General features: G+C 43.9%; 1 protein-coding gene across 1 annotated transcript; it reads left to right on the forward strand.

Moving 5' to 3' along the window:
* Positions 1-1,251: 1,251 nt before the first annotated feature.
* Positions 1,252-16,136, forward strand: IGSF10 (immunoglobulin superfamily member 10). Its single transcript, XM_035566519.1, has 6 exons — positions 1,252-1,590; positions 3,535-3,664; positions 4,955-5,345; positions 6,489-10,898; positions 11,539-12,439; positions 14,228-16,136. Exons 1-6 carry the CDS (start codon positions 1,316-1,318, stop codon positions 16,134-16,136), a joined length of 8,016 nt encoding a protein of 2,671 aa, XP_035422412.1. The 5' UTR covers positions 1,252-1,315.
* Positions 16,137-16,236: the final 100 nt, after the last annotated feature.

Consider the following 16,236-nt stretch of genomic DNA (forward strand, 5'->3'; position numbering starts at 1 on the left):
CTAAACCCAGGTGCTGTTTGCTCTGCAAAGACAGAAATCATTTTGTGGCCAGACCATACAGAACAACAGCCGTATTGACATAACCAGCAACGCGCTGCACCTCCAACCAATTGATCTCAGGGGAACTATAAAACTGAAAAGAATCAGGGGCAAAGAGTGCCAAGTGGATTTGGGCCTTACTGGGATAAATTCAGGTACTGGGAAAAAATCAGTGGATTTTGCTGGCAGGCAGGGTGTTGGTGGTAGATAATAAAGTGGAGTAAGAGGCTGGGAGGACAGTAGGAAGCCACGTGCCTTCTTCCAGGACCACCTGAAAGCTGCGTAACCGCACAGTTCCTAAATGTTGCCTTAGTGCAAGAGGTGATGGATGAGAAACTGCCTTTGGATGAGGGGGTTGTGTTTAACTTCATAAGGCTGATTGCATAAAGATATAATCATCTGGCAATGATAATTTATTAAACTGCCATTGAAAAGTCTCGCAGCTCGAGAGCAGAGTGGAGAGCTAGGAAACCGCGAGAGAAGTACGTCTTCACCTTTTCTAAGGCGACAGAACCACGCCTTCAGCCAAGCGTGTCGCCGCTACACACCCCAGGTAGCAGAGCACGAGGAGACGAGGTACCGGGGACTCGCTCTACACCGGGAGCTCAGCCGCTCCCCGGGGCAGCTCCGCGGCTGGGCCGGGCCGGGCCGGGCCATGCACCCCGCAGCGCGGCGGAGCCCCCCGGCAGGCGGCGGCGGGGCCGGGCTGGGCTGGGCTGGGCTGGCCCGGCCCCGCCCGGCCCGGCACGGCCCGGCTCGGCACGGCCCCGGTATCGGCCCCGCCGGGCGGGCAGGGGCCGCGGGCGGTGCCGGGGCGCGGGGGGCCCGGCCCGGGGCGGAGCGGTGCCGGTCGTTCCCGCACCCCGGGGGCGCCGCGCGCGGGGCTTTGAAATTGGTTAATTTTGTTTGGAATAATTACTGGCAAGAAAGGAGCTGACGTGTTCCTTCCCGAGGATAAATTGCTAGCAGATTTATAAGCGCTCCGGATAGCCGGAGCCGTGGTGTAACGGCGGCCAAACGCCACGGTTCCCACCTTTTCTCCGTTCCGACGTTAGAACTTTACCTGTAAGCAGCAGCTCACGGGGCAGTCTCAGCAAACGAAGGAAGCGCGAGGCTGCTTCTTCGAAACGACAAATATTTCATTTCAGTTTGCAGATCTAAAACCAGGGGAAACCGAAAGCGGCGGCTCTGTTCCGCGGGCTGTTTTTTTCTTTTAAGTTGCAGACTTTGTGCTCCTAGCTTAGAACCGAGCAGCTCAGCACAGATAGCACCATAAATGCTTGCGTTTTGTTTCCTTGTAGGAATCCGTTTGCTCCCTTTCGCTGTGAAGGATGGTGTTGTAGTGTTCTCCTGCAGGATGACAGCAATGCCCAGACGCAGACCCTGGTGGCTGGAGATCCTCCTCGGTGCCTGCCTGGCTGCTCTCCCCAGCAGCACCGCCTGTCCCCGGCTCTGTGCCTGCTACGTCCCCACCGAGGTGCACTGCACTTTCCGCTACTTCACAGCTGTCCCACCACGCATCCCTCCAAACGTGGAGCGCATCAACCTGGGGTACGTTTAATGCCAAGATTTCAAATATTCTGACCAGTTGCCTTGCAACGCTTCGCAAATAATTATGACGTTTTCAAATTTAGGGCTAAAAATTAGCCAAGGCAAGGAATAAATCTTAGGTGGATGTTTTGCATTAATCAGAAATGGTTGCAATGAGAGCTAGCAAAGTCTAAGAGTTCCAACACTGGGTGGAAGTTTGGGGGATGCAAGAACATTAAAAAGCTTTGAACTTAAATGAATTCTTTTATATTACCTGAATATCTTGCATTTTTAGCATGGAACTCTGAAAGAGCTTGAAATTGAGCTAATTCTTACTGCAAAAAGATAGCTCAGAGCTCAGACGGGGCTAGAAATGCAGTGTGTGTGTTAAAATCTTCAGAGACTTCTGATGTGACTTCAGAATGTCATATAATCTCATTTTCTATGTTTTTATCCATCCAGTTTACGGAAATAATGCTTGTCTTTCAGCCTCCAAAATGGTTCTGTTTTTTAAGTGATCAAAAGAAACAGGGAATAGATTTTACCCAGGTACAATTGGCCCATTAATGTAGTTTCCTGCAAGTATCCTGTCATACAATTAAATAAGAAAACCAATCAGCAATATTTGACTGACCCTGGTATCACTTTTGACACACATAACCTTTGAATTGTCCATATGTGTATTCAAAAAGTACAAAAGGAACTTTACGTGGAAGTCTTCCACCCCCCTCTGCTGCTAGGCAATATAACGTGATCTCAGCTCCTGATTCCTGTCTGCCTTTTTCCTCCTTTGAATTTGTCAACATTTTCCCAAAGTGCTGTATATGAAGACTAAGTACCAATTCCTCTAGAGCACTATGGGTCACCTGAGGTGTGGGACATATATTTGAAATACGTTAGTTGCTGCTACAGACAGGCCTGCTATCTGACTGGTGTATTAACCTCACTCACTTGTTACCATTGGACATAGGAGGTGTGACTGCAGCATGAGAAGAATCCCCGAGTTCTCTAATCGGGTCACGTAAGCGTGACAGTAGCCATAATGTCAAAGGCATCACGAGCAGGTGCTCTGTATTTGGAAGGCTTGCACAACATCACTGCCAGGATACTGAAGTGTCAACACTCTCAGTACTCACACTGGCTAGATTTAGATGTGACCTATGGTCAAACCTCCTATAGCGGCAGAGCTCTCACTTAAAGAGCTCTCAGTGTTCCACTTTTGGTTTCCTGTTTAAATTCAGCCTAGATTATCCAGGCTGTACGTATGCTCCTTGAGATCATGGGAGGCAGAGGCTTTGTCTACATGAACAAGTAGCATGCACTGTTGAAGACCTGTGGAGTGGAAATGAAACTCAAGATGTACAACTGAGGAGAGCAGACAGCATGGTCCAGCCAATTCTCCTGACAGCAGGACAAAGGCAGGGCTGCGAGACACTCGGCAGACCCCACCTGCACCGTGGTCGGGGCTCAGCCGTCGTTACTCAGGTGCCGGCAGAGGAAGGGCATGGCCCAGGCCCCTTAGTTGTATGTAGTTCTCTGACCCCAGAGAAAGCTGTCTGTTGTCCATAGTCTTCTCTGTGGTACTGCGGTGTTGGGAAAGCCCTCAATTAAAAGAGGCATCAATGTATTGCAAAATTCTACCATTGCATGAAGCCCTTTTACACTGAAACCCAAAACCGTCATTTTTGTCTGCATATTTTTGCAGTTATTTACCCTATCCACTTTGAACACAATCTTAAGGAAGCTGCAATGGACAAGTTACCAAATTTTGTGCTAACATGAAGGTATGATTTAAAGTTTCATCTTCGCCATCAGAAGTGCTCCCTACCTTTATACCTACCCAAAGAGTTGTTCTTTTGTTTTTGTTTTATTTGTTTTAAAATTCGTCAAGTTTAGTTTAGTTTAATTTAACTTTAATTTAGCTGTCTGACTAAACCCAGGTCTGGGATGAAATGTTTATTACAGTTACAACAGCTTGCTTAAACTGACTGAAACAGATTTTGCTGGCCTGGAGAAACTGGAGTTACTGATGCTGCACAGCAATGAGATCAGTGCAATACCTGACAAGGCGTTCACTGATTTGCATTCATTACAGGTAAGAAATAAATGTTGGGGATGGCTTGATCTTAGTTTTCATTATGGCCTTTAAACAATCTGACAGTTATAACTAATTTGTGGAGGCAGACCAGTGGTCTCTTACCTCTTAGTTTCCTGTTTCTAATTGTACCCATGTGAAAGATAAGGGCCTGCAATAGCCAATATCCTAGTGGGAAATGTCTTTCACTCCCAGGTAGGCGTTCAGTTATGGTATAAAAAGTATAATGAAGATGCTGGTAGATATCTGTCAACAGTATCTTAACTGGCAACCACAACTGAGACTTTCACATGAGAAAGATTATAGAGCTCCAAGTACTGTATTATGGTAGTAAACTTGTTTTTAGTTAATTTGTCACAGTTATTGTCATAGTTAGTTGGTTTTTTTTGCATTTTGCTTTTTTTTTTGATGATAGTTTTCCATTCAGATATCCCTTTCCCTTCAGTACAATGTAGTCCTGTCACTTTCCATCTTTGATCAGAAAAAGGCTCCTACTGAATAGAAACTGAATATATTACATATAAACATTTTAATGTTTTAGAAAGAATTACAGTTCCTTGGTTTTATAATTATATATTCATGTAGATTTAAAAATGTATTATTTGATGCCTGTTTTATTCTTTAACTGAAATATAGTTTTAATAGCATTATATTTGGCAAATAAACTTGCACATTATTTATTTGGATTTTGTACCTTTTTTCTTCACTAATTTTCAAAATACAGAATTCCTTACTGTAACAGTGTAATTCTAACAGTAAAAGTAACGATGAAAAGGGTGTCTTAGGTACCTTATTTAATACTTGAGCGATATACCAGATTTGTTCATCTCATAGTTGCTGACAGGTTCAAATTCAGTAACAAAATGTCACCTCAGAGTTTAGGTTTGGCAAGTACACATCTCACATGACACAAATCCTGAAACTAAGAACAACTTGGTAGTTCTATTCTGCTTTAATTGAGATTTTTTGGGTGAGTAGTTAAACATTAATTTATCTTGTTTTTAATCACTACATTTTGTGAATGTGACTGCAGAAATGTCACCCTGATGGATGGTTGGAACAAGAAAGTATCCTTGTAGTCCTTCGCAACTAACATTGCATTTAAAAATAACTTCTCCCACTAAGTTTTTTTTCCAGTCTCTTGCATTACTGACCCATTGAAGTATTTTCACTTCACAGAGTAACTATCAATGAAAATTTGTTAGGAGTTTATAGCAAGTTATACAGGAGGAGTGTTACAGCAATATAACTTGGATTAATAACATACACTTGTTACTTTTTCATCAACAGGTCTTAAAAATGAGTTATAACAAGGTCAGTGTACTTCAGCAAGATGTTTTTTATGGTCTGAAGAGCTTGGTACGGTTGCATATGGACCACAATAAAATTGAAATTGTAAATCCCAACGTTTTCTACGGACTAACATCACTGAGGTTGGTCCATTTGGAAGGAAATTTACTTAAGCAGCTTCATCCAGATACTTTTGTCACCTTGAACTATGTACAAATATTTAAAATATCCTCCATAAAGCACATATATTTGTCTGAAAATGCGTTGACTTCACTACCGCAAGAAATGTTTTCCTACATGTCTGAGCTAGAGAGTATTTACCTCCATGGAAACCCATGGTCCTGTGATTGCAGTCTACAGTGGTTTGCAGAATGGTTGAAACAGAGACCAGGTGAGCTGAAGGCTTTGTTTATGCTTTTTAACCCCATTATGAATCTTCTTTCTAATACAATTGTATTTTATCTAAATATTCTTCCAGGGAAGACTGGAAATGCAACTACATCTGATTTATTTTTAATTGTTTTCATGTTAATTTCTGGCTTGTACATACCATGTACATATTGGTCTTTTAAAAGGGTGTTGGATGTGTTATCAGTTGTACCACATCACGTGAAAATCACTGCAAATTAAAAACTAAAGTAACAGATGTAAAGCATAAGAAGCTACATGAAACATGTCAGTCTTTTATAGCCTGCCACTAACTGATTATGTACAGTAGACCATTATAGCACAGTGCCACGAATCTGGTATTTTTCTTTTGTACTTCTGTAATTTTTTATTTTTTTCCCCTCTACTTAAAATGTTATTTTCTATCTTTTTTTTTTTTTTTTTTTTTTTTTAACTCTTAAGATAGTGCCATATGCCCTCAGGAAAAAAAAATATATATATATATTTATATATATATTCTTCTAAGCTCTTCTCTCTATTATTTTCAGGAGTGATGGTTAACAAGATTTTTGTAGGTGCATGTCATTAGGATAAACAGATTAATGCCCACCAGTTTCCTGGGTTAAATGAATCTAGTGGCCTTAATCTGTTCCCAGGTACAGCTTTCCATAACAAAATGTTTTCCTTGGCCACTCTGAAGCTTCTATGCACTAGGAAAATCCACAGGGAATAACGAAGCTAAATTTTACGTAACTCACAGGAGTGAAGGACATATTGTATGTGATTCTTCAGGAAAAAAAATGAGAAACAGGACTTGAGGACTTTTCCTGTTTCTGCCCTGAGAAGCTGCAGGTGGTAGCCTAGTGTTACCCCCGAACTGCTCGAGCCTCGGCACGAGGCGGTGGCCGCGTGCCCCAGCAGAGTGCTCCCTGCACGGTGCGACACCGCTGCCGCAGAACGGCACCTTACTCGGCGGCAGCAGGAACAGTCACCGGGCAGCTTCATTAGAGAAAACTCACGGGCTGGTGGCTACTGTAGGACAAACTTTGTTTGTATTTCACTCAAGAGAACAACTTGTTGGTAACTATGTATGTCTTAATGCTAAAAATTGCATCACAAAAGCTCACTGGGTTTTTCTTCCCTCCAGATGTCGTAAAGTGCAAAAAAGACAGAAGTTCTGGTGGTCAGCAATGCCCAGTTTGTGCTAGCCCCCAAAATTATAAAGGAAGAAACTTTGTCACTATTCCTTCTGCATCTTTAACCTGCACTAAGCCAGTCATACATCACTTTCTGAAATTTAAAAACCTCACAGTGCCAGACGATGGGGATTTCAGTTCTGTGTCTACCAAGGACTTCATAGCTCCTATAGGATCCATAGTTTTGAACATGACTGACCAAGCAGGAAGTCGCGGTAACTTGGTTTGTAACATCCAGAAACCTAAAGAAATGTCTCCACTCTCATTTGACAAAGATGGCAACAACACAATACTGAAAACATCATTCGCAGCATTTCTTGTGTGCGATATTGCTTATGAGCATATCCAGCAGCTATGGAGCATACTGGCCCTGTACAGTAATTTTCCCCTAAAACTAGAAAGGAATGCCCTAGCAACTAAAATGCCTTCTGTTGCTTACCAATACAAACAAATCTACTCTGAAAAAGATGACCTTTACACCAATATAGAGGCAGAGCTGAGAGCCGAACCGTCTTGGTTAATGCAAAGCAAAGTAGCACTACAGCTAGACAGGACAGCAACCACACTTAACACGTTGCACATCCAATACTTCACTGATGCCCAGATTATTTTGCCCAGTCCTGACCAAAAAAAAGTGAGAAATAACTGGACAATCATCTCCAGGGACAACAAAACACAAACACAGCACAGTGTTTTGGTTGGGGGGACCGTAGAACTAGATTGCCAAGCAATTGGAGATCCAGCTCCTGCAATAGAGTGGATATTAGCTGATGGGAGCAAAGTGAGAGCCCCTTATATCAGTGAGGATGGCAGAATTATAGTAGTTAAAACTGGAACATTTACGTTACGAACAGCTGACACCTTTGACACTGGGCTTTATCACTGCATAGGCACAAATTACAATGATGCAGATGTTCTCACATTTAGAATTACGGTGGTTGACCCTTACGTGGAACACAGTAGTGTAAATGGAGCCCACCTTTCTACATCTGTTGGCAGCACACTATACCTTCCCTGTACATCTGCCGCTGTTCCAGATGCTGCTGTTAGTTGGGTGTTACCCGAGCATGAGATTCTTCATCATTCTGTCAGAAACAAACACATTTTTGACAACGGTACCTTGAGAATACAAGGGGTAACAGAGCAAGACAGTGGCTATTATAGATGTGTTGCAGCCAATCAGTATGGTGTTGATCTTTTGGTTTTCCAAGTGCTAGTTAAAAAGGACAAAACCACTCCACAGAAAATGCATGTAGCTGTGGGAGAATGGGAAGAGAGTGATGGCTCTGGAAACACAATGCCGGCCTCTGCTAGAAGACACACAAATCCTTCAGCTACTCTGGCTCCCTTGATAGCTAATCAGGAATCTGCTGCCTCAGCATCTAGAAACCAGGTCACACAGAGTGCCTATAAAAGGAACAGTTATGGGAAACCATCCTACCGTCACTACAGGGACAAAATGGGCAGGAGGTTTAGGGGGCAGAGGAGACAGTTTGTTTCCTCAGCCAGGAGGGTTGATCCGCAGCGCTGGGCAGCCTTTTTGGAAAAAACAAAGAGGAACACGACTTTTGTAGAAAACCAAGAAGTTGAAATAAAACCAGCTATTCAAGTTCGTCAGTTCTCAAAAGCACCTGTGGGTGAGGAGGAAACATCTGGTGATCTCTCATCTCCAGAACAAGAATTCATGATACCAGTAACAGAGAGTGCCACTGTATCTCCTCTGGGGAAAGCAACACAAAGTGTGATAACTGCAGGGCCCAGCATGACCACAAGTAACAGTCCTGCTGGGACAGCCTCCCTCCTGGCTGCAGAGGCTGTAGCTTCGCTACCCTCTCCTTCTTCACAGTCTGTCTTGTCTGACAGCAGAAGGCCACAAACATACCTAAACCCTACAATTACAGATTCAAACTCATGGGAAAGACCTGCTTTAAGTCAAATATCAGCAAATGTTATAAAACAATCAACTGTAACAAATGGAACAAGTAGAACATCCACACGCTTCAGTGTTCAGCAAAGATTGGTGTCTCCTGGAGAAAGTCCTAGCCAGCAATTAACATTTGTGTCTTCAACACCCATGATAGATGTTACAGACACCAGTAAACCTGTAACATCTGAAAATACAGTGGCCAAGCTACATGTTTTTACAGAGTCTACTAATAAGATTTCTACCGAAACAGATCATCAGGTATCTGTATCAACAGTCAGTGAACCAAATCCTGGAACTGGTCACGTTTACCTTCATAGCACCCAGAAACCAGTAATTACTAAGCTGCCACTGGGCTTGAATACCATTACTCATCAGAAAATTCAAATTATTCAGGGTGTTACAACTCATGCACCTCAGCAGCAGTATGGAAGAAGGAGAAAAATTTCTGGTAGGAGAAAAATCGTCAGACCAGGACGTATTCCAAATATGAAAGAGCACAGGTACCGTTTTGGGAAGCAAGGCTCTGTCAGAGGAAATACAGCTCCAGGTGTCCTCTTGACTTCAAAATATACATCAAACTTACCTACCTTAAATAATTTAAGCAGCTCCATCAACCTAGTTAGCCCAGAAGCACCTCTGTCCTCCCCCTCCACCATGAATATGTCATTAGAGCACCCAGCAGGTGTTGTTCAAAACACAGCACTCCCCACGGCAGAGAACAGTGAACATGCTGCAAGGCAAAGAACTACTTCTACACCTTTCTTTACAAAAAGCACCCAGGATACCCCTCAACAGAAATCAGAGACCAGTGCACCATTTCAGACAAGTACTTACAGAGTCCAGCCTTTTAGCATCAGACCACCAACAATAGCAAGCTACACAGCTCATGTTGCTGCAGAAATTACACACACAGTAAGCACTAAGATATCTCCTACTCTTGAATCAGTCTCACCCAACATTAAGTCTAGAGCCTCATCAAAAAATTCCCAAGGAGGAAAAATTACTGGGGAACATCTCTTTGGAAACGGCACTCAGAAGGAAGTACTGAAAAAGTTACCAGAACACCAGACAGATGTGTTTCCATCAACGGAGGTATCAGTCTTACTTCCTAAAACTACAGCAACATTATCTATGTCCAAAATTTCTCCTTTGCCCTTTACGCCCATTTCAGTGGGTGGGGATCACAGTAGTGGTTTCCTGTCTTTAAACAAATCCGTTCATTATGACAATGGAAAGTCAGGAGAACATCTTCCCACTGCAGAGCTGCATTCTTACTCTAGTCCTGCAACTAGCACAACCGAAGAAGTGGATGTAGCAAGTTTGAAGCCAACAGTTATACCTATTGTTACTCCTCAAACTGACACCAAAATCACCAGAAGTAAAACATTCAGAGCGGGAAGAAAGAGAGGTCAGAGGAGGAAAAGGCCCCCTAAAACATTTACTTCACAAAGCTTGACCACGGGCCACAGCACTTCAGCAATTCCTCCCGGGAATACAGCCATACCTGCCGTGGCAACAGTTATATCAGCAGCTACACCTGCAAGTCTTACACCTGCAAAACCTCCCCCTGAGAGTGCAAGTGCAGTCGTAGTGACAGAAATGCCAGTGCTATGGAGCCTTACCACATCAGATACAGCTCAGCACGTGCCTACAGCAGCTAAGCAGACATCAGCGACCCCAAGCACACAGATGAACATCCAGTCTGTTAAGTTACCACCCAGTGGGCTTATTCCTCAGAACCCCACCACAACAACCCAAACCACACCACTGCTTTCAAAGCCATTCAGTGCCACAAGCACGCAACCCACTCCAGTTCGTGCTGGATCAGAACCCGCCCAGCAAATCAAAGCCACCACAACGGCAGGTGAACAGTCACACCTGAAAACGGAGGAGAAAGTTACCCGAGAAAACCACGTTTCACAGCCCACGTTCCCAGGAAGAATGGAGCCAAGTGCCGGAGCTCCTGCAGCCGCCGCAGGCATCGCTGCCCCCCGCGCTCAGCATCCCGCCCCGCTGCCAGCCCCAGCAGCAGCCAGGCCACCTGCACCTGCGGCAGAAGCCTCCTCACCTCCGAGCGGTGGGATCGGATTCTGGCAGAAGCCACCTATCGAAGCCACAGAGAGAGGCAAAATATTAGCTGTCAGCACCCTGACTCTTCTGAAGTCATCCCAGCCTGCTACTCCGTGTGCTCCTCCGTGGGGTAGGGACCAGGACAATTCTGCCAAAGTCTGGTCTGACAAGAGGCAAGATCAAGAAACTACCACCAGCAGTCCTATGTCCTTCCAGCCTTTAAGCAGAAATCATTTTGCAAAGCCCAGAATAACTGGAGGAAAATTAGCTGCTTTTACCGTGCTAGCTAATTCAGATGCTTTTATTCCTTGTGAAGCTATTGGTAACCCCCAGCCAACAATACGGTGGACCAAGATATCATCAGGTAAGCTTGACAGACCTCTCTGGAACTTACCTTCTGCTCTAATCTTGTAACTTGGCAGATGGTTTGTAGGACAGAGTTAAATATTGCTTCATCTAGGAGCGCTGTGAAGTATCAGTGATAACATGAACTTGGAAATAGTGAGAAAAATGATACATTGTCTTAATACCAATTATGAAAATAGTTGCTTATGTAAATTTTAAGCATACATATATAATCTATATTTAATGATAATTCTGCGCTTATTACCTGTTATTTCAGAACAATGAGACAAATGAAAAGAAAAAACTGTCTGCGGTAACAAACCATCAAATCACATTACCACTATGGCAAAATATTTTTGAACATGCAAAGCCAAGTTACAACCACGCTAAAATATTTTTGGACGTGCAAAGCCTTATCTACCTTATCCAAACCGTGTCTCTACTGAGGAACTAGGTTTTGCTTTTACTTTAAAGCTTTTTTACTGCAAAAAGCAATATTTTCTATTTTATATGCAAAATATTATTATTTCTCTCTTTCTTATCACTATCATCTTGGTTATCTGGGCAAAGCAGACCAGGATAAGGAAAATGTGCGGAGTGAAAAAGAAGCAGAACAGTGATGGCCTGATGTGCTGTGCTGTTTCCCCCCACTTCTGCAGGGCCCCCTGCTGCGGAGAGCCAGGACGGTGGCAGATGGACGGTGTTTGCCAACGGCACGCTCTCCATCACGCGGGCAGGCCTGCAGGACCGCGGGCAGTACCTGTGCACCGCAGGCAGCCCGCTCGGCACGGCGCGGCTCCTGGTCACGCTGTCGGTGGTGGCCTACCCGCCCCGCATCGCCGGCAGCAGGCCGCGGCTCCTCACCGCCCACTCCGGGAAGGCCGTGGCAATGAAGTGCCAAGCTGAGGGCAGGCCTCCTCCCACGGTCTCGTGGGTCCTAGCCAACAAAACGTACATCTCCAGCTCTTCTAAGGAAAATAAAAAAGTTCACATGCAACCAGATGGCACTCTAATTATCGAGGAAGTCACTGTTTTTGACAGGGGCCTTTACACATGCGTGGCCAAAAATTCAGCAGGCACTGACATGCTGATTGTAAAACTGCAGGTCATTGCGGCACCTCCTGTTATTTTGGAGGAAAAGAGACAACGAATTGCAGGAATGATGGGGGAAAGCCTGAAATTCCCTTGCACCGTGGAAGGGAATCCTCATCCCAGTGTCCACTGGGTTCTGTTTGACGGAACAGTGGTGAAACCTCTGCAGTTCATAAATGGCAAGCTGTTCCTGTTCCTCAATGGCACCCTCCACCTCAGCAACCTCGCCCCTTCCGACAGTGGGAACTACGAGTGCATAGCTACAAGCTCGACTGGCTCAGAGAGGAGGGTGGTAAGCCTGCTGGTGGAACAGAGAGATACACTTCCAAAAATAGCTGCTGCCTCTCAAGAGATGACGCGATTGAATTTCGGGGATAAATTGCTTCTGAACTGCACAGCGACCGGGGAGCCAAAGCCCAGGATAATCTGGAGGTTACCTTCCAAGGCAGTTGTAGACCAGTGGCACAGGTAGGAGTCTTTTTTGTTGCCTATCTCATTGAAAAATTCAAACACTGTTTTCTCCAATGCTCATATAAGGGGCTGTTACGTCACTGAAACAATACATTGTGAACTAAATTCACTCTCAAACTCTTAACAGTGGTGAAATATCTGTGGTGATGTATTGTTGTTAACTTGTAAGTGGGTGACGTCCTACCAAAATGCATACAAATCTTATTTGAATTAAGGCAGTTGATTTTAGTCTTATATTGGCCGAAATTTGGTCATTCTATTCTGTTGTAATTTTAGGATGAATTCTTAATTCTTAATAGAACAAAGTTTGCACTTTAATAAAAACTGACATTTATAAACAGGATTTATTAGAGCATTTTTAAACAGTGGTAAGATCTTTCCATACCACTACTTCTAACAAAATTTAATGTAATTCAGTTTATTTGATGACAGCCACAAGTAGAACATTTAGTGCACCTTTACCATAAATCTGGTGCACAATAAAAATTTGCTTGTTGAAACTAATTTAAATTTATAAAAATCAGATTGTGACTAGTGCTAGTGCTTTCACGTAACACCCAGATGGTTCAAAGTACTGGCATTGGCAACATGCACACATTTAAATACATACCAATCAAACATTTAGATCTATGGAAACGCATTTAGATTTATGGAAACGAAGGGCTTAATGCTAGGTAACAGCTGCCTGTCACGGCAGCGGAGGCTGTAGGTTAGGCACTACAAATAGCAAGGAAAGCACCAACACGCTCATTCACTCACAGAACGGTTTTCCACAGTGCGGCATCGTGCGGCTTTACGTACCCACGCAGAGTTCGGCGAGCACACGCACATCCACGCAGTAACAAAAGCAGCGACTACACCGGGTTATGACCCACGGGGTATGTGGGCGGCGTGGACACAGCACCTTTGGAGACAGCCTCTGTATCATACTGTGCTGTGGCATTACGCATCAGACTATCGCAATTTTTCAAATTTAAATCCCCAAAACGCTGAACAACAAAATAAGATAAAGGAAAACAGCTTTAAGTTAAAAGAGGGTAGAAGAAGCAAAAGAGGGTAGATCAGCCCAAACAGTGCTTCAGAGAGGCCCTGACCAATCAGAATGGGGGCTCCGTTAGGACAGCCTGTACGCTGCTGCAATATTGCTGACATCGGGGCCAATTAGAATATCCTGGCAGATGTTAGCAATGAACTGGCCATGGCTCCTGTGCAAACAACACTCTTCTGGCTGAAACTGCAGCAGGGCAAACAACAGCACGTCCTCCTGGTGCCTGATTGTGTTCTCAGCCTCTGCTGCCTCGCAGGCTTGCGCTGAGCAGTGTGCAATGACAGGAAGAAGTGAATTGCATGAAGCACAGGTGCATTAGCAAGGATGTAAAGAAATACTATGCATACCAGTTTAGTCTATCTGTATGCACTTGGTGAGACTTGAAAGACCCTAACACTTTTGCCTGGATTGTTCTTCACTGCCAGCACCCAAATTTGATTTTACCAACATTTATATTTCAACGCTGAAGTATTTTCAGTAAAGGAAGGAAGTCAAGGAAAACAGAAAGATGGAAATATAAAAATAGTGCCTTTAAAAATTGCTTATAATAGTCTCTTTTTTTTTATACAGTGTATATATCATGGTGATTTATTAATTTATGAAATTAAATTAGGAAAAAAGAAAAGGAAAAAACTCCACGCTGTATTCAATGAGTTAATATTTTAAGTCACTTCCAATGCTCAGTATTTACCTTCAGTATTTTGTTCTGTAATTCTTTTCCTCTTTCCCCACAACAGAATGGGAAGTCGAATCCATGTGTATCCCAATGGATCCTTGGTTATTGAGGCAGTTACTGAAAAGGATGCAGGTGACTATTTGTGTGTTGCAAGAAACAAAATGGGAGATGATCTGATACTGATGAAAGTCAGCATCACAATGAAACCAGCCAAGATTGACCAGAAACAGTATTTCAAGAAACTGGTACCATATGGAAAAGATTTCAAAGTGGACTGCAAGGCCTCTGGGTCACCTGCACCAGAAATATCCTGGAGTTTGCCAGATGGGACAGTGATCAATAACGTGATGCTGGCCGATGACAGCGGACACAGGTCTCGCAGATACGTCCTCTTTGACAATGGAACTCTGTATCTCAACGAAGTTGGCATAACAGAAGAGGGAGATTATACCTGCTATGCCCAAAACACGCTGGGAAGAGATGAAATGAAAATACACATCACTGTCATAATGGCAGCTGCTCAGATAAAGCACAGTTACAAGACATACATAAAAGTGAAAGCTGGAGATATGGCATTATTGGACTGTGAAGTTGTTGGAGAACCCAAGCCAAAAATATTCTGGTTGCTACCTTCCAGTGACATGATCTCCTCCTCGACAGACAGATACTTCCTGCATGCTAATGGTTCCCTGTCAGTAAGCCAAGTCAAACTGCTGGATGCTGGGGAGTATACGTGTGTTGCCCGTAATGCTGGAGGGGATGATACAAAATTGTATAAACTGGATGTTGAGGCTAAACCACCTATCATAAATGGTTTATACACGAACAAAACAATTATTAAAGTGACAGCAGTGAGGCATTCGAAGAAACAAATCGACTGCAGGGCAGAAGGGACACCTCCTCCTCAGATTATGTGGATCATGCCCGATAACATTTTCCTAACAGCTCCATATTATGGGAGTAGGATTGTAGTACACAAAAATGGAACACTTGAAATTCGGAACCTAAGGCCTTCTGACACAGCAGATTTCATCTGTGTGGCACGTAATGACTGGGGAGAGAGTATGTTGGTGGTGCGGCTGGAGGTATTGGAAATGCTAAGGCGACCAATGTTTAAAAATCCATTCAATGAAAAAATAATAGCAAAACCTGGAAAAGCTACCATACTGAATTGTTCTGTGGATGGAAACCCTCCACCTGAAATAAGCTGGATGTTGCCTAACGGCACATGGTTTTCCAAGGGGATCAAGACTTCCCAGTTTCTTACAGGAAGCAACGGCACTCTTACCATCTACAATCCCAACAGAGACAAAGCAGGAAAGTATCGCTGTGCAGCTAAGAATAAAGTTGGCTACATTGAAAGGCTGATCATCTTGGAAATCGGCCAGAAGCCCAGTATTCTGGTGCACCCCAAGGGGCCAGTGAAGGGCATTAGTGGGGAATCATTATCGCTCCACTGTCTGTCTGACGGGAGTCCCAAACCAAACACAGCATGGACCCTGCCAGGTGGCTACGTGCTGGATCGACCTCAGATCAATAGGAAATACATACTGCTGGAAAATGGCACTCTAGTTATACGCGAAGCTACCATTCACGACAGAGGGAATTACGTGTGTAAGGCCCATAATAACGCTGGAGAGTCATCTATAACTGTTCCAGTCATTATTGTAGCCTATCCCCCAAGGATTACAAATAGACCACCACAGACCGTACATACGATGCCTGGTGCAGCAGTTCAACTCACCTGCATGGCACTGGGAATACCAAAACCAGAAATTATGTGGGAATTACCTGACCACTCAATACTCTCTACAGGTAACCAAGGCCAAGCATCCAGGAACAAACTGCTTCATCCCCCGGGGACACTGGTCATCCAGGATCCCCGGCCATCAGATTCTGGCATGTACAAGTGCATGGCGAAGAACCATCTTGGCAGTGACTTCACAATAACGTACATTCACGTCATTTGAGATAAGAAAAACAGAATGAATAGCAAAGTCTACAGATGGACTGAGTTTATTCTTGGAATAAGTTTAGTCAAAGGCAGCCAAAGGCATGTAAGTGCCTAAA

This window comes from Cygnus atratus, chromosome 9, assembly GCF_013377495.2.
Source record: "Cygnus atratus isolate AKBS03 ecotype Queensland, Australia chromosome 9, CAtr_DNAZoo_HiC_assembly, whole genome shotgun sequence".
Classification (NCBI taxonomy): Eukaryota; Metazoa; Chordata; class Aves; order Anseriformes; family Anatidae; genus Cygnus; species Cygnus atratus.

Coding starts and splice junctions, on each gene's coding strand:
- IGSF10 (XM_035566519.1), top strand. CDS start 1,316: ATGCTTGCGTTTTGTTTCCTTGTAGGAATCCGTTTGCTCCCTTTCGCT. Junction 3,665..4,954: donor CTGATTTGCATTCATTACAG/GTAAGAAATAAA, acceptor TTTCATCAACAG/GTCTTAAAAATGAGTTATAA. Junction 12,440..14,227: donor GTTGTAGACCAGTGGCACAG/GTAGGAGTCTTT, acceptor TCCCCACAACAG/AATGGGAAGTCGAATCCATG.